This window comes from Colletotrichum siamense (assembly GCF_013390195.1).
Source record: "Colletotrichum siamense strain Cg363 chromosome Unknown KSG_Cg363_contig08, whole genome shotgun sequence".
In the NCBI taxonomy this organism is placed as follows: Eukaryota; Fungi; Ascomycota; class Sordariomycetes; order Glomerellales; family Glomerellaceae; genus Colletotrichum; species Colletotrichum siamense.
In genome coordinates, this window is record NW_023501021.1 from 3,715,399 (window position 1) to 3,729,191 (window position 13,793).

Sequence of the window (13,793 nt, forward strand, 5' to 3'; positions counted from 1 at the left end):
ATTTTCCCTATGTCACAGCAATCGAAGAGATGCGGCCTTCTTAAAACAAACCCCCATCGCATTACTTATGCACCGTCCCCATGCAAATGAACTCTGTCGGTCTATAGCCTATGAAACCGAGAGCGAAGCAGCGCTTTTTCGTAATGCTACGTATGCGGCCGCGTAATCGGCTGCGAGGACCTTGTCTCCCGCCACCTTCATGATGGTGGCCTTCTTGGCCATCATCTCACACTGCCGTGTAATGTCCTCGATGCTGGAATAGTAATCAAACGCCTTTTGGATGGCGCCGGTGGCTCGGGTAAGATATTCCCTGCGCTTCGCTGACTGTGGTGCCATCTTGCCTGCCATGCCCATGTTGGCGTCTGCGAGGAAGGAATACAGCTGTCCTGCCAGGGCCGCAGAGTCGCACTCGAGGCTGCGTGGGAGGATGGCGTTTAGCAGCTGGATTGAAGCCTCGAACTCTTCCAGGGACGTCAGGATATTGGCGATGGCACCAATGGCCTGCCACAGGCTTGCTACCAGCCTCGACCTCCAAGCCATGCTAGCTGCTCGCATGGCGATGGTAAACCCTCGTTGTGGCCGACCACACTTGTCGTATAGATGGACCTTAAGCAGCATCAGCCTCACGCGGAGTTGAATGTCCCTCTTGTCATCTCGAAGCGAAGCAAGCATGCTTTCTACCTTGGAAAAGGCTTCTGGCAGGTTGCCCCGTCGAATGAGGCAGTCGACATGAAGGAAGTCGATGACGAAGGCCATGTCCACCTCGAGGTCGTCTTTCTTCGACTGTAAAAGTTGGGCGAGGAGCTGCTCCGCGCCATCAAGGTTGTTATGGTGCAAATCTCTCCTCAGCTTGATGATTCCTCGGTACTTGAACCAGTATTGGTTCGGCTTCCAAGCTCGCAACGAGTTTTCGTCCAAGCTCTCCATCTTTTGCAGCGCCTCGTCGAATTTGCCCCTTGCTACGAGCTGTTGAGCTAGGCGAGCCGTGATCTTCAACTCGTCCTCAAAGGTCGAATGCCTTGCGTGACAGCGAAGAAAAATCTCGCAGTTCATGGCCGAGAGCGACGCGAGGCCGATCCTGTCCCACAAGGCAATCATGATGGAGAGCTGACCCCCAAACATGCTCTTCATGTTCCGCTCGACAACCAGGTGCGAGCTGCGGACCATGAGCTCGATGGATGTAGCCACACTTTCTCCGTTTGCGAGGCCGAGCTTTGCCTCGCTGAGAAGCACTGAAGCCCACAACATCCACATTCCCGTCTCCTTGGCCTTGACTCGCAGGTAGGCAAGACTCTCCTTTGCCGTACCCAACAGACTGTCCGCTTCCAGATCCTTAACCAGGTCTGGATGGGCCATACCGAAGTGGAAGAGCCAGCTAAGGGCGAAATTCAGGCAGGACATGTCGCGGTTTTCGCGAGCCGTGGACACGGTCTCGAGCATCGCGGCCACGGCCTCTTTGTAGCAGCCAAAGTCTGCCTGAAGCACGGCCAGATTCATTAGCGCGTATTGGTAGAATGCTCTGTCCCGGTTCTGCATTGTGTAGTCAAAATACTGGTGGAGGAAGTCGAATGCTGTGGGATAATCGCCGGATTTCCACGCGTCTAGAAAGCTGTCAAAGGTAAGCAACCTAGTTGCCGCAGGAAGGGCAAACGAGACGAACCTTAAGTAATGCCTCAAGCTGGGCACCAAAAAGCTGTCGCCCAGAAGGTCATGAAATTGATTGCGGAGTTCGAGCGGTATTCGTGTGCCGAATTCTGGTCTTGTTAGCTAAGCTTCAGGCTTCTCAACGCGATGGACTGACTCTGCATCTGATCGATTTGAAACTCCAACAAGAGCTCAATGTCATCTGTACTGACTGGAACAGCAGAGGGCGTGCCGCTTGACACCATGTCCCCGTAGACGACAGAAGTCAGCGCCGCCACGCCCTCCGGATCCCAGTCCGCCTGGTCTCCCGTCATGAGCACATTGTCGAAGCTCAGCCGTCCGAATGACGGATTCCTCCGACGCAGATACCCGGCCGTTGGTTGTCGGTACTGAACAAAGTCTGTCCAGAGTTGCGTGACATCGTGGAACCGAAGTCGCGAGAACTCCAGCTGACTCCTCCTGACGAACTGCCCCAGGGGCGAATTTCTCGACAGCGTGATGCCCGCCCTTTTTAGTTGCTCCTGTGCCGCCGCATCACCCTCAATCCCAAGTCGGCGTAGTTCCTCTTTGGTCTTGACTAGGCACTTCGATTGTCGACCAAAGAATTCATGAAGTGCATCCAGAGAATTGACGTCCCATAGCTTTGCAAGGAATGTGTCCCACAGCTTCCTCCCGGGCAGACCGACGACAACGGAGTGAGCGCTGAGCAGTTTTTCGAAATCCTTAATGCCGATGACAAGGCTAACGGTGCTCTCTGCCTTCTGCCAGCGATTTTCTATGCTGGCGGCGGTTGTCAGACTCTGCGGGTCTGGGTCGAGAAGACGGGATGTGACGAAGGACAGGACCGGGATGATGGCTGTGCTGGGGACGTGTTCGTCTGTGTAGAGCTCGACGAGGGCGAGGAGGCCAATCTTGGCTGGCGTGAGGTAGCGCGCCATGGCGTGCCCTCGTCAGTGCGAAAATGCTTTGGTCTCGCTTCGGGATGAAGTTTCGAATTTGATCATCTAAAGTCGTGCCGATAATCGTCAGGGTCGTGGATGACCATGTTTTGGAGGTTCCAGGCAAGTGAAGGCGGTAGGCGCGTCGGGACCGCGCCAAACGAAATGCCCTTGAGCAGGAGCTGAACCAGCGCGTTAGGAACGTGGCAGCTTCTTCTGCCTTGTACAAACTAGTGATTATACGACTTTTCGGCGCCTTCCACCTTCATTCAAATTACCAGTCGTGATGCGATGGGTGAGTTCCTGAGTGATGCTTCGAGGTCCACACTGTGGCTTTGGCGGGGTATGATTGGTCATAAATGCCGGGGAATAACGTCGTCATTTTGACCAATCATCAACACAGCTATCCTCTCTCAAGAAAATGGAAATCCCTATTGACCCCGATGATAGTCATGGGAGCACCTCTTAGCGGGATGACAAAATGATAGTAGATTCAAGGCAAGTGTTTCCGATCATCTTTATTATGACCTAATTGGAATGTTTGGGGTTGTTCTAAGAGCATTGACCTTCGTTTGGTATTTTTACAGAATATTTCTACACTGTCCAATCCAGCTACGAGCATGCCATCAATCATCTCTGAGCTGCCCGTGCTGTACTCACTGGTACGCCAGCTTCCGCCGGCGATCTAGATGCGAGCAAGCAACCGCCATACTTGCACGTTCCCCAAAGCTCCTTGTGCAGCCTGATGTAGGACTGGCACATCACCTAATTGACCACCGGATACTCTGCCCCTGCTTATTCCTCAACTCGCTTTCCCTCGCTTGCCTGGCTTTCTCCGTAGCAGCCGCATCGGCTTCCGCCTCTGCTGCCTCCGCCTCCTCGACATCGTTCGTAGCCCATATCCTCTCGATGCAGAGCTCAAACGGCCCGGGCCTCCGATCCGTGAGTCCAACGCCCACCGTCGTGACCTTGGACCTCAGCATCTCCGTCTGCGGCTCCACCACGAACCCGTGGTTCGTCCGCACAAAGTCGTTCCACTTGACAAACACCGTCTCCCACTCGCCCGGCCGCTTCGCGAACAGCCTGTGCTGGTGCAGGTCTGTCGGCACGACCGAGTCCGTCTGCAGGTTGATGAAGTAGCTGCGCCCGTCCGACTTGACGCGCATCGCGAGGTATACGTAGGGGTCAATGTCCCATAATGACTTGCCGAACACCGTGGGCTGCTGGTTGGGCGTGCGCCATGCCGCGAAGCCTGTGCGCTGGATCTTGGGGTCGTCTTTCGGCAGCGCGGTGGATATCGTGCCGTGGAAGCGGGCGTAGCCGGTCCTTGTTGGTTGTGTGCTTTCAGAGGCTTGTGTCGGGGAGGAGGATGTTGAGGGGACCCAGTCGAGGGCGACCTCGGAGAAGCCGCCGATTTCGCGGTCGGAGAGGAGTTTGCAGTCTTCGGTCGAGTTGGGCGCGCGGAAGTCTTGGAGTATGTAGGGGCCTTGCGCGCCTTTTATGCCTTCTGCTTTGAAAGCTGCGACGGACGAGGGTTAGTGGGGGACCGAAGAGCAGGCCTGGGGGATGGGAGGAGCTCACCAATGGTCGCGCTTCGCTTGAAATGGTCTAAACTTCGAGCCCAGAAGCCCTTGCCCATGAGTGATGGTGATGCCCGCATCTTTTTGGTATTTTGCGGTCGCAGCCAAGACGTTTGGTGGTGTGGTTGTTGGAGCCGAAGCTCAGTCTGTGATGCGCCACCAGTCGCGGGGCTTGTATCTTCGATCCCTCTCGCTAAGTAAATTCGGTGCTGTGAATCGCTGTGAAGCGGGAGATTGAATTTTCGTCGGGTACGCTCGAAATAGTGTCGGCGAGCTTGGGAGATCTTCAGTTGCTTCCTTCAAGCTCCGAGGATGTACAAGGGTACATGGAGTTGAAGCTTCTCATCGGGATAAATATGGCCCGCGCTACGGCCATTTGACGACATCTGAACTTCCCGATTACAGCCTAGATGTCAACACAACATGACTTCCAAAAGCCGCAGGGAGTGCTAAGCTCTTCAAAATCTGTGGTGGTTCGGTTCAATTCGCCAGATCGAAGTTTCGATAACGGCAAGTTGAAACAGACCCTCAAAGATGTGTCGCCATCACATCACGATGGGTCGGTGCCAGGTTACCTATATCCACAGACGTGCTGGCTTTTGAACCTCCGCGATAGCTTCAGAGACGAAGATGATGGCAATCTTGCAGCATAGTAGTATCCGTGGACCGAACCTTGCGCTCGGAAACCCCGACACCCGCAAACGTTCTGGTCATGAGAACCACAGCACGGAAGCTTTTACTCAAGACTGTATTGCTAACTAGATGAAAGTCGGCCTGACATCGAGAGTAGACAAAGTGCTCTTTGGCACAAACCAAACCTTCTATGACTCCATTTTGTTTCCATTTCTCTATTACCGAACCTTGAATCCATCAACCATTACCCTGTGTCACAAGAAAAGATCCCATCTGACCACACACCAAATCCCAACACCAATTTTGTTTGTTTATGGTTTGTAAACCACGAAAGAAGGAAAGAAAGATGAGATTTGTCAAGCAATACGATTGGGTACCAGTCGATTTGGGACCGAAATGTTGGATTTCCGAATAATAAGCCGATGTGTAAGTAGTCGAATGATTGATTCGGATTGTGGAAAACCGAAACGTCTGGATAAACCGACAACTGGAACCGGAATGATTGAAAATCGAACAAGAGAAAGTGACCTAAGCCTGGGTGATGCTGTTGTCAGTCATGACAGGCTCAGATTGGGTGACCTGGTTGGCCTCGAGCTGGGGACCAGCGGGAGCGACGCCGTTGGAACGAGCGGGGGGAACAGGGCTGGTGAAGGCCATGAAGGCGGCAGGGTCGACGGGGAACGGGGTCCAAAGAGGAGTTCCGTGACCGTAGCCCCAGAAGGGAGCGCCAGGGGAAGGCTGAGGAGTCATAAAGCCATAGGCCGAGCCAGGACCCTGAGAGAAGGGACCCTGGGAGAAGGGAGTGCCTATGTAGGAGCCAGACTGGGGCATCATGGGGGTGTTCATCTGAGGAACGGGGGGAGGGCCCATCTGCTGGTGAGGGTGATGGCCCATGGGAGTGCCCATGTGCTGCTGCTGAGGATGAGGACCCATGGGGGGAGCCATGTTGAACTGCATCTGTCCCTGAACGGGGACCTGGACCTGAGCAGGAACCTGCTGGGCAACATAGTTCTGGACCTGGTTAGGAACCTGGTTCAGGACGGGGCCAACCTGCTGCTGGGTCTGGGCAGGCATCTGCTGAACGTGCTGGACTTGCATGCCGTTCTGGTGCTGAGGGGTCTGAACAACGGTGGGCTGCATGACGTTCTGAGTCTGGGCCATGCCAGAGTGCATCTCGTTGCGGAGAGGAGTCTGGCGAACGGGAGTGTTCTGGACAGCCTCCTGGTTAAAGCTGGAACCGGCCTCGATAGCCAGAGGACCACGCTGCTCGCGAGCGGGAGTAGAAGGGGCTCTGCCGCCCATGTTGGAAGGGCCAGCGCCGTTGAAGCCGTTGCCATGGAAGCGGCCAGGGGTGTTGGAGACACCACGACGGTTCTGGTTGGTGCGACGCTCGACGCGGATGTAGTAGCCCTGGATATTGTTGTTATGCTTCGAGGTGTCAGTCATCCATCTTGGTAAGTTGTCAAGTGAAAGGCAAAATACTTACATAGCGTTCAATGGCCATCTCAGGGACGGTCGGGTTGGTGAACTCGACGAAAGCGATGAGCTTGGGGCCCTCTGTTCATGTGTTAGCTTGACTCTTGGATGTGGAAAGGAAAGGGAGAAATGACAACTAACCACGGTGGTAATCAAGGCGCTTGACCTGAACGGAGACGACGCTGCCAACGTCCTCCATGAGAATGCGAATGTCGCTCTCGGTGAAGTTGAGAGGCAAGTCGCCAATAAAGATGGAACGACGGTCGCGGTCGTAGGTGTCGAGGTACACGCGCTCAGGGTTGCGAGACCTGGCCTGCATAGCCTTCTTGAAGTCGTAGGCCTCGACATGGTAGACTCTGTTCAGGCGGAAGGCCTTGAGGACCTGCTGGGTAGAGTCGAACTCCTTGAACTGGACGCGGATCGTAACGGGCAGACGCATCTGCTGCTGGATCTCGTCGTCGAGGAAGCGAGCGGTCTCGAGATCGCCGAAGGGAGTGAGCAGCTCGTTGGCCTCCTCGACGGTGATCGCAGTGCGGTTGCGACGGTAAATGATGTAAGTGCCTGTGCGAAGAGTCAGTATGAGAAAAGCATGAGGGTGGAAATGGCAACGTACGGTTGGCGCGCACAGTCTCGGTGCGGCAAGGACGGCCAAGGATCATGGCACCCTTGCCCTCGATGCGGGCCTCGTTGGCGTTCTCGTCATTCTATGATTGGAGTCAGTATGATGAGGTGGTAACAGAAGCGATGATGGAGGTACTTACGGTGAACTGAACGAAAGCGAATGGCATTCCGTTGGTGTCGCGACGAATCTTGACAAAGACGACGCCGAAGCGCTGGAACTCCTTGGTGACTGCAGCCTCGAGAGTGTAGTCCTCACGATGCTCAGGGAGGCTGTGGAGGTTAGCAGAGGACAGACTAGAGCTTGTGAGAATACTTACTTGGCAACGAAGATGCAAGCAGTTGCAGGCCAAGTAGCCTGAGGGTCAACGAGCTTGTTGCTGGCAGAGCGGGGCTTCGTGGGAGAGCCCTCGTCGTAGTTGCGACGAACGACGTCTTTGCCCTTGAAGCCGGCCTGCTGAATGTGGCTCTGGTTGAGCTTGTAGGCAGAGGAAGACATGCCAAGGGGCTTGTCGTCGGCGGAGCTGTCATTGAAGACATCACCGTCGTCCTGAGCAGGGCCCTTCTGGGCGTGACTAGAGACGAGTTAGCTGAGGTAGAAGCGAATGGTCAGAAGATTGACTTACACAGACAAGGTAGCAGTAGCCGACATGGTAGGGCGCAGAGCCTTGCCAACGGCCTCGGAGCGGCGAGCCAAGCTGTTGGGGCTTCCGCGAAGGGAAGACACGTCCAGGCGGACACCTGTGATCGAGATGTCAGTATTTTTCATCGCGAAGGAAGCGAAATCGCGTCAGATGGAAGATCGCGTCATCGAAGCGATCAAAACAGAGAGGGGGAAGAAAAGAGAGGGAAGCTTACCACCGCCGCGCTCAGGGTCGCGATCCTCGGACGAGGCCGAAGAGAAGTCAGGCGACTTGCTAGCCGAGACAGACAGGTTCTGGAGGCCGTAGACAGGCTCAGCCATCTGGGAGGCCGCAGAACCAGCCATCGAAGCCTGCTCCAGCTCGTGCTGGAAAGAGAGCTTCTGGAGCTGCTCGAGGAGCTTTCTGTTATCGGTAGAACCAGACATGATGGACGATCTTGATTTTTCCGCGACGCAAAAAAAGATGCAGCGAAGAGTCAAACGAAGCTCGTGAAGCTGGGGATGTGCGAAGAAGGAAAGGATTTGGGTAGATGGAGATGGAGAGATGGATGGTGTAAGATGGGTAATGTGGAAGAGGGTAGATGGAGATGGGTAAGCGTGTGTGGGAGAGAGATGGGGAGTTGGAGAGGCAAGGTAGGAGATGGGTTGCTTTGGGGAGGTAGAGAGACCAAATCTGGGGGTGAGTAGGGTTTCAGAAACCAGCTGGGTGGTGGTGGACGGAGGGGATATTCCAATATCTCAAAACGTGGGCTGCATAGGGCTTCAATCGTGGTTAAGAGAGCTCTCGGCGTTCATGATAATTACTAGAATGGCGAGAGCAGCCTCCAGGGAGAGGGGACCCGCCAGCTCTCGCACTCTATGGGATCAAGAATGGTAGCACTCGCCTTTTGAAGCAGAAGAGATTCGGTCTGTGTTGATCACGATGGTGGCAGAGGTGGTGGTGATTGGCTCTTTCAGAGGTGACTTAAGGGTCACACGCGCTGAACAGCCCCTGAGGTGTTTTGCACTGATGTTGGTGCTGGCCGGAGCACACCTCCGAGTTTGTGGGCCCTCCGAATCGGTAGTAGTCAAAGGACCTCCGGTGCCTCCGGGCATGTGGGAGCAGAAGTTCACAAAGTGGGGTGAAAAGGCTTGGTGCCTTTGTTGATATGAAGGCAAATGAGTAGAATAGCACTTGGATCTTCATCTTAGAGTGCAGTACTTCATCATCCAGCCTTTGTTTGTGCAGACACTTGTGAGCTGGCCAAAAGCATGCATTCACTTCTTTGCTGGCTAATCTTCTTATTCACGAACTGGAGATAAATAAGTTGTGATATATCTTTTGCTGGGGCAGACTAGGAAGGCTATAACCCCTGAGTCTGCTTGTTTATAAGTTGGGTGGTATCAGAGCAGCTCAAAAAGGCGGAGAAGATGCCAATCAAGCCTCCCATTGAAGTCTTCAATCGCTGCATAATTGTGGTTCAAATCATTGAATAAGATAAGAGACTTTAGCTGGTCATGATGGAGGCAAAATTGTCGCTGTTTGTGGTCACCGCAGAAGAACTATGGTCAGAAATAAGTTGCCTTGATCACACAATGACGAAGAAACAAATGCTGTTGGGTGTGGGGAGAGGTGTGGTCACTTGGGTTGACGCAAAATCGACCGAATATGGATAAGAAGATGCGATGTTGGCAAGAAGACCCACCGTGTTAGTCGGATATGAAGCAAATTGGGAATCACAGATAGCGTCAGGTTTGGAAGCACGGGTTAAAAATGTCGGAGTTATGGGTGGAGTTACTTTCAACACCGGCGTTCAAGTCTTACGGATTCATAGGATGATGTGCAAAGCCTTGCGTCAAGTAAAGATCGCAGGTTTCGACGAAGTCAGGTCAAAGCTGAAGTATCTAGCCACCGATACCCGGCTTGGGCAGGCTCGAAGATGTCTCCTCGGGGATCTACTCAACGACAGAGACGGCGACAGAGATGGTAATGACAACTATAGGAAATATATAGCGCTGCGCGCAGGCAACGACCTCCATGCCTGGGGCTTCTCATGTTTCCTCCCAACCAGTGGCCGCGTCATATTATCTTCCAAGAGCCGCCTTGGAGTTTGAGGGTTGAGACGCGAGAGACGACCAATAATGGGCTGTCTCTTAGGTAAGTGCGTCATTTAGAGGTTTCTTTCTTTCTATTTTATCGGTCTATAAAGCTGAGAACCGTTTAATCGCGAGACATGCTGATTGCATGTTGGCTGTCGGTTCTCGTTCAACTTGAGCGGACGATTGATAATCAGTGCCTTAAGGCGGGATTATCGAACATGTGAACGGGCTTGAGTTGAACAGCTGAGACATATACCATTCCGGAATTGATTTCCCAACGTGAGGAGGAAAGTTTCGTGGCTTAACTTTGGTGACCCATCGAGCTTTTGTACTTGACGTTGTCTTCCAATGCAGACATAGCACACCGTCGGACTTGTCGGGGAATCTGGGAATCTGCCCAAAGACCTTCAGGTAATCAAGTTCATCCGATTCAGCGTCCTGCAGCTGGGCTTGCATTCGGCAGTCGATTCTCAATACGGAGGTCAGCTACACAACGATTGGTTCCGCAGCTCCATCTCTTGGCGGGTGGGCATTTCCAAGCACAACCGTCCTTTCGACTCCAAGATTTACGCCTCTCGCTTCTGGGCCACTTTTCTAGCCTGAAAAGACCAACTATTCTCGATCCCAGTCTTTGACGTGAACGTTGGAGAACCGTGTGTTCGGGACCTTCTCCGCATCTCCAAAAACCCTTGTCACCGCGGAGCTAGGGGGCAAGTACCGGTCCCCGGATTCCTCAGCCCTGGGATGTTTCTTCCCCCTCCGGAATTGGTTTTCCTCCTCCCGGTCTTCGACCTCGCTCATGTTCATCCGAGCCCAAACATGCGGAACGATGCGACCGCAGCATGTATGCCACACCATGCGCCTCGATGATTCAGTGTCTGGTCTTTTCTGAATGCCACACGCAGGGTGGTAGCCAGGCTACCTTACCCAACCCTTCGAGTCCGAATGCCCCTATGACATGAGGACTGGTGCTCACTGCTCACTAACACCTGCCCTACGACGCGAAGGCTTGGTGAGCTGACTGGATGTCATCCTGGCTGCGACATCGCCTTGTCTACTTCAAGCCACTGCACGTTTGTGGCCCGCACTAAGTCGCATCGATGGAGGTCCATCTCGAGTACGCGGATCCAAGCGAGACAAGTCTTGGCTGAAAGACGCTCTCTCAGCCACTGGTCTAGCCGATGTCTCGCCCTAGAGCGCCCGAGGAATGCGACGTCCCAAGCCTATCTATCTTCTGTACCACCTCAATGCTGCTAGTTTCACTCGTGGATGCACAAGAGCCCAATCGCCCTGGACTCTTCATTATCCATGTCTCCAGCCTCTCACCTGCGTTGGGGAGAAACCCCCCCCTGAATCACCCTTTCTGCCGGCCACGACTTCCCCAGATCCCTGGATTCCGGGGTTGCGTGGGGAAAGAATAACCATCCTTTCCCTTGAACTGGGGTAGCACATTCCGGCGATCCATACGTTTGGATGAAGGCGTCCGTCTGCTGAGGGGAGGGTAGCCGTGCTATTTAATATTGGTCAACGTCCCAACTCCATGGTAGCGAGACCCGCAGCCAGCAGCCTGGATCTTTTCTTCGCTGGATCTGAAGACTCTACACGTCCAAAGATCTCCGCCGATATTCGGTGTCCAGTTCCAACAGCCATGTCTTCCTCTGACGGGCAATCCGGCACACAGGCCAAGGAGCCTACTACGCGCCATCTCGAGACCGAGAATGATATCAGCAAAGTACAGACCCACGATGGCAACGTCACCAAAGTGGTTCATGCCGATGGAACCGTCGACTACATTGATACGAAGGCCGTCGGTGGCAACTACGATGCCATGCCTGCCGGTTACTTTCGCAGCCCACAGTTCCTTGGAACGTTGACCGTATGCTAGATTGACGGGATCGATGTCTTTGGATTGAAACTGATAGGGTCCTAGGCTCAATGCCTCGCAAGTATCTGCGCATACTTGGGATGGGTACTACCTGCGAACACACTGTAAGTCTATTCATCAACAAGGTTCACTTGAAGAGATACTGACCTGATTGGAGCACACTCATCAACGCAGACCTCGGTCCCTCCAAGAACATCAACTGGGTTGCCACCATGTGGACCATGGGCAGTTCGATTGGTTTCCTTCTCGTCGGTCGACTCTCTGATCTGTACGGACGCAAGTGGATGGTACTGGGGACTTCGATCCTCGGGCTCGTCGGCTGCGTTATCGGCTCATGTGCTCAGACGGTTGAGACCCTTATTGCCGCCAATGTTTGCAACGGCATCGCGGCGGCCGGGCAGTTGTCGTTTGGCATCGTTATGGGAGAGCTTGTGCCGAATAAGTGGAGAGGACCTATCGTCACTATCGTCTTCCTCTCCTCGCTACCCTTCGCTGTCTTTGGCCCTGTCATTGCTCGATCCCTCTTCGACAACACTGTCTCAAAGTGGCGATGGAGCTACTACATGGGAGACATCCTTGGCGTACTCTCTTTGGTTCTTTACTGGTTCTTTTACCACCCGCCATCATACGACCAGCTCCACGTTCACGGGAAGACCAGACTCCAGATGACCAAGGATTTGGACTTCGTTGGCATCTTTCTTTATGTTTCCGGGTGCGTGTTGTTCCTCATAGGTCTCTCATGGGGAGGATCTGCGTATCCATGGGCGAGCGCGGAAGTACTCTGCACTCTTCTTATTGGCATCGCCACTCTGGCTGCCTTTGCCATCTATGGTAAGTCTCAAAATTGTTCTCAACGTGGTGCTTCAACTGACTTGCAGCAGAGGGTTTCTTCTGCAAGGTTCAGCCATTGATGCCCCCAAGGATGTTCAAGAACATCGGCTTCGTCGCTATCATTGCCATCGCGACGGTCGGGGCGATGGTCTACTACTCCCTCACCGTTCTTTGGCCTACCATCATCGGCAGCATTTACACCACAGACTCGATGAAAATTGGGTGGCAGAGCTCGGTGGTCGGCGGCGGAATTCTTCTCGGCCAGACTATCGCAGGATTTACCATCTCTTACGTGCCCAAGGTGAAGTGGCAGTGCGTCGTTGCGTCGGCCTTATCATTTGCTTTCATGACTGCATTAACCACGATCTCGCCCGATCGATGGGCTGCGACGATCGCTCTGGGGACCCTGGTGTGTACCTGGATCGGCTTCGTCGACAACATTTCGTTTCCTGGAATCACGCTGGTCTGGCAAGCTCAAGATATCGGGCTCGCAACAGGCGTTATGGGATCCATCCGTGGTCTTGGCGGTGCAGTCGCGCAGGCGTTATATACGTCTGTCCTGACAAATGAGCTGAATAAGAACTTGCCAAAGTATGTGGTTCCGGCCGCAACGGAGGCAGGTCTTCCGTCGTCCTCGATCGAAGCTCTTTTCGCAGCCATCACGGCGGGTGACTTTTCGACTGTTCCGGGCATCAATGCGGACATCATTTCGGCAGTGGGGAGCGCGCTCAAGACGGCCTACACGAGCTCATTCAGGATCGTGTTCTACACAACAATCCCGTTCTCGGTCATCCTTCTGCTGAGCTCGTTTCTGGTACCGAACATGGAAAAGTTCCTCAGCTACGATGTGGCGAAAAAGCTGCAGAGCAGCGAGAAATCTGATGTTCAAGGGAAGACCGAGAAGACAACGACACCGTCTCAGGTCTGAAGTCCGTGGGTGTCGTCAGTCTGTAGTCAGCAATTGTGTTCAATGACATACCGAAGTTTCATCATCGTCGCTGTGAACAGTGCACCCCATGATACCATTTACACTTGGCCGTCATCTCAGCTTGAAACCGTGACAGGATGCGGAGTTGAGATACACCGGGGCAGGCATCCTGTTGAAGCATAGGCACAATGCGATGAGAGTTCGTGATGGGATGACAATGCACCGGGAACTGCTACTCCCTGGGTATGCCACACTCGTGACAGATCACCTGCAATTACTTCGTGGTTCCAATCGCCGGCCGGCGATATCAACAGACACCAGATCCCGACCGGTTTCTGGACCCTTGCCATCTGCTGGCGCAAGTTCGGCGGGAGAAGAGCGGCAGATGGCAGTCGCAAGTGGGAGGAAAAAAAAAAGTCAGTTCCCAATCAGAGACGACCGATTTACCGCGCTACAGGTGCTCCGTCCCCTGCACTGCACAGCGACGCAAGCTCCGATGGCGGGGCATGGCGGGGTGCTACCGACGTCGCTCCCTCGT

General features: G+C 53.9%; 4 protein-coding genes across 4 annotated transcripts; 1 reads left to right on the forward strand and 3 right to left on the reverse strand.

Moving 5' to 3' along the window:
• Window positions 1–108: 108 nt before the first annotated feature.
• apc5 (Anaphase-promoting complex subunit 5) lies at window positions 109–2,582 on the reverse strand (the record flags this gene model as incomplete). The annotated part of the gene is made up of 3 exons (XM_036644334.1): window positions 109–1,609; window positions 1,661–1,754; window positions 1,802–2,582. The coding sequence occupies 3 exons, from the start codon at window positions 2,580–2,582 to the stop codon at window positions 109–111; spliced, it is 2,376 nt and encodes a 791-aa protein (XP_036490207.1).
• Window positions 2,583–3,343: 761 nt separating this feature from the next.
• CGCS363_v012486 (Complex I intermediate-associated protein 30) lies at window positions 3,344–4,242 on the reverse strand (the record flags this gene model as incomplete). Its single annotated transcript, XM_036644335.1, has 2 exons — window positions 3,344–4,101; window positions 4,164–4,242. The coding sequence occupies 2 exons, from the start codon at window positions 4,240–4,242 to the stop codon at window positions 3,344–3,346; spliced, it is 837 nt and encodes a 278-aa protein (XP_036490344.1).
• Window positions 4,243–5,323: 1,081 nt separating this feature from the next.
• On the reverse strand, window positions 5,324–7,958 carry RIM4 (Meiotic activator RIM4; the record flags this gene model as incomplete). The annotated part of the gene is made up of 8 exons (XM_036644336.1): window positions 5,324–6,223; window positions 6,282–6,352; window positions 6,413–6,832; window positions 6,885–6,975; window positions 7,033–7,162; window positions 7,210–7,464; window positions 7,516–7,630; window positions 7,748–7,958. The coding sequence occupies 8 exons, from the start codon at window positions 7,956–7,958 to the stop codon at window positions 5,324–5,326; spliced, it is 2,193 nt and encodes a 730-aa protein (XP_036490343.1).
• A 3,301-nt stretch (window positions 7,959–11,259) lies between these two features.
• On the forward strand, window positions 11,260–13,255 carry CGCS363_v012488 (Trichothecene efflux pump TRI12; the record flags this gene model as incomplete). The annotated part of the gene is made up of 4 exons (XM_036644337.1): window positions 11,260–11,487; window positions 11,542–11,600; window positions 11,654–12,327; window positions 12,378–13,255. 4 exons carry the CDS (start codon window positions 11,260–11,262, stop codon window positions 13,253–13,255), a joined length of 1,839 nt encoding a protein of 612 aa, XP_036490206.1.
• Between the last annotated feature and the right edge of the window lie 538 nt (window positions 13,256–13,793).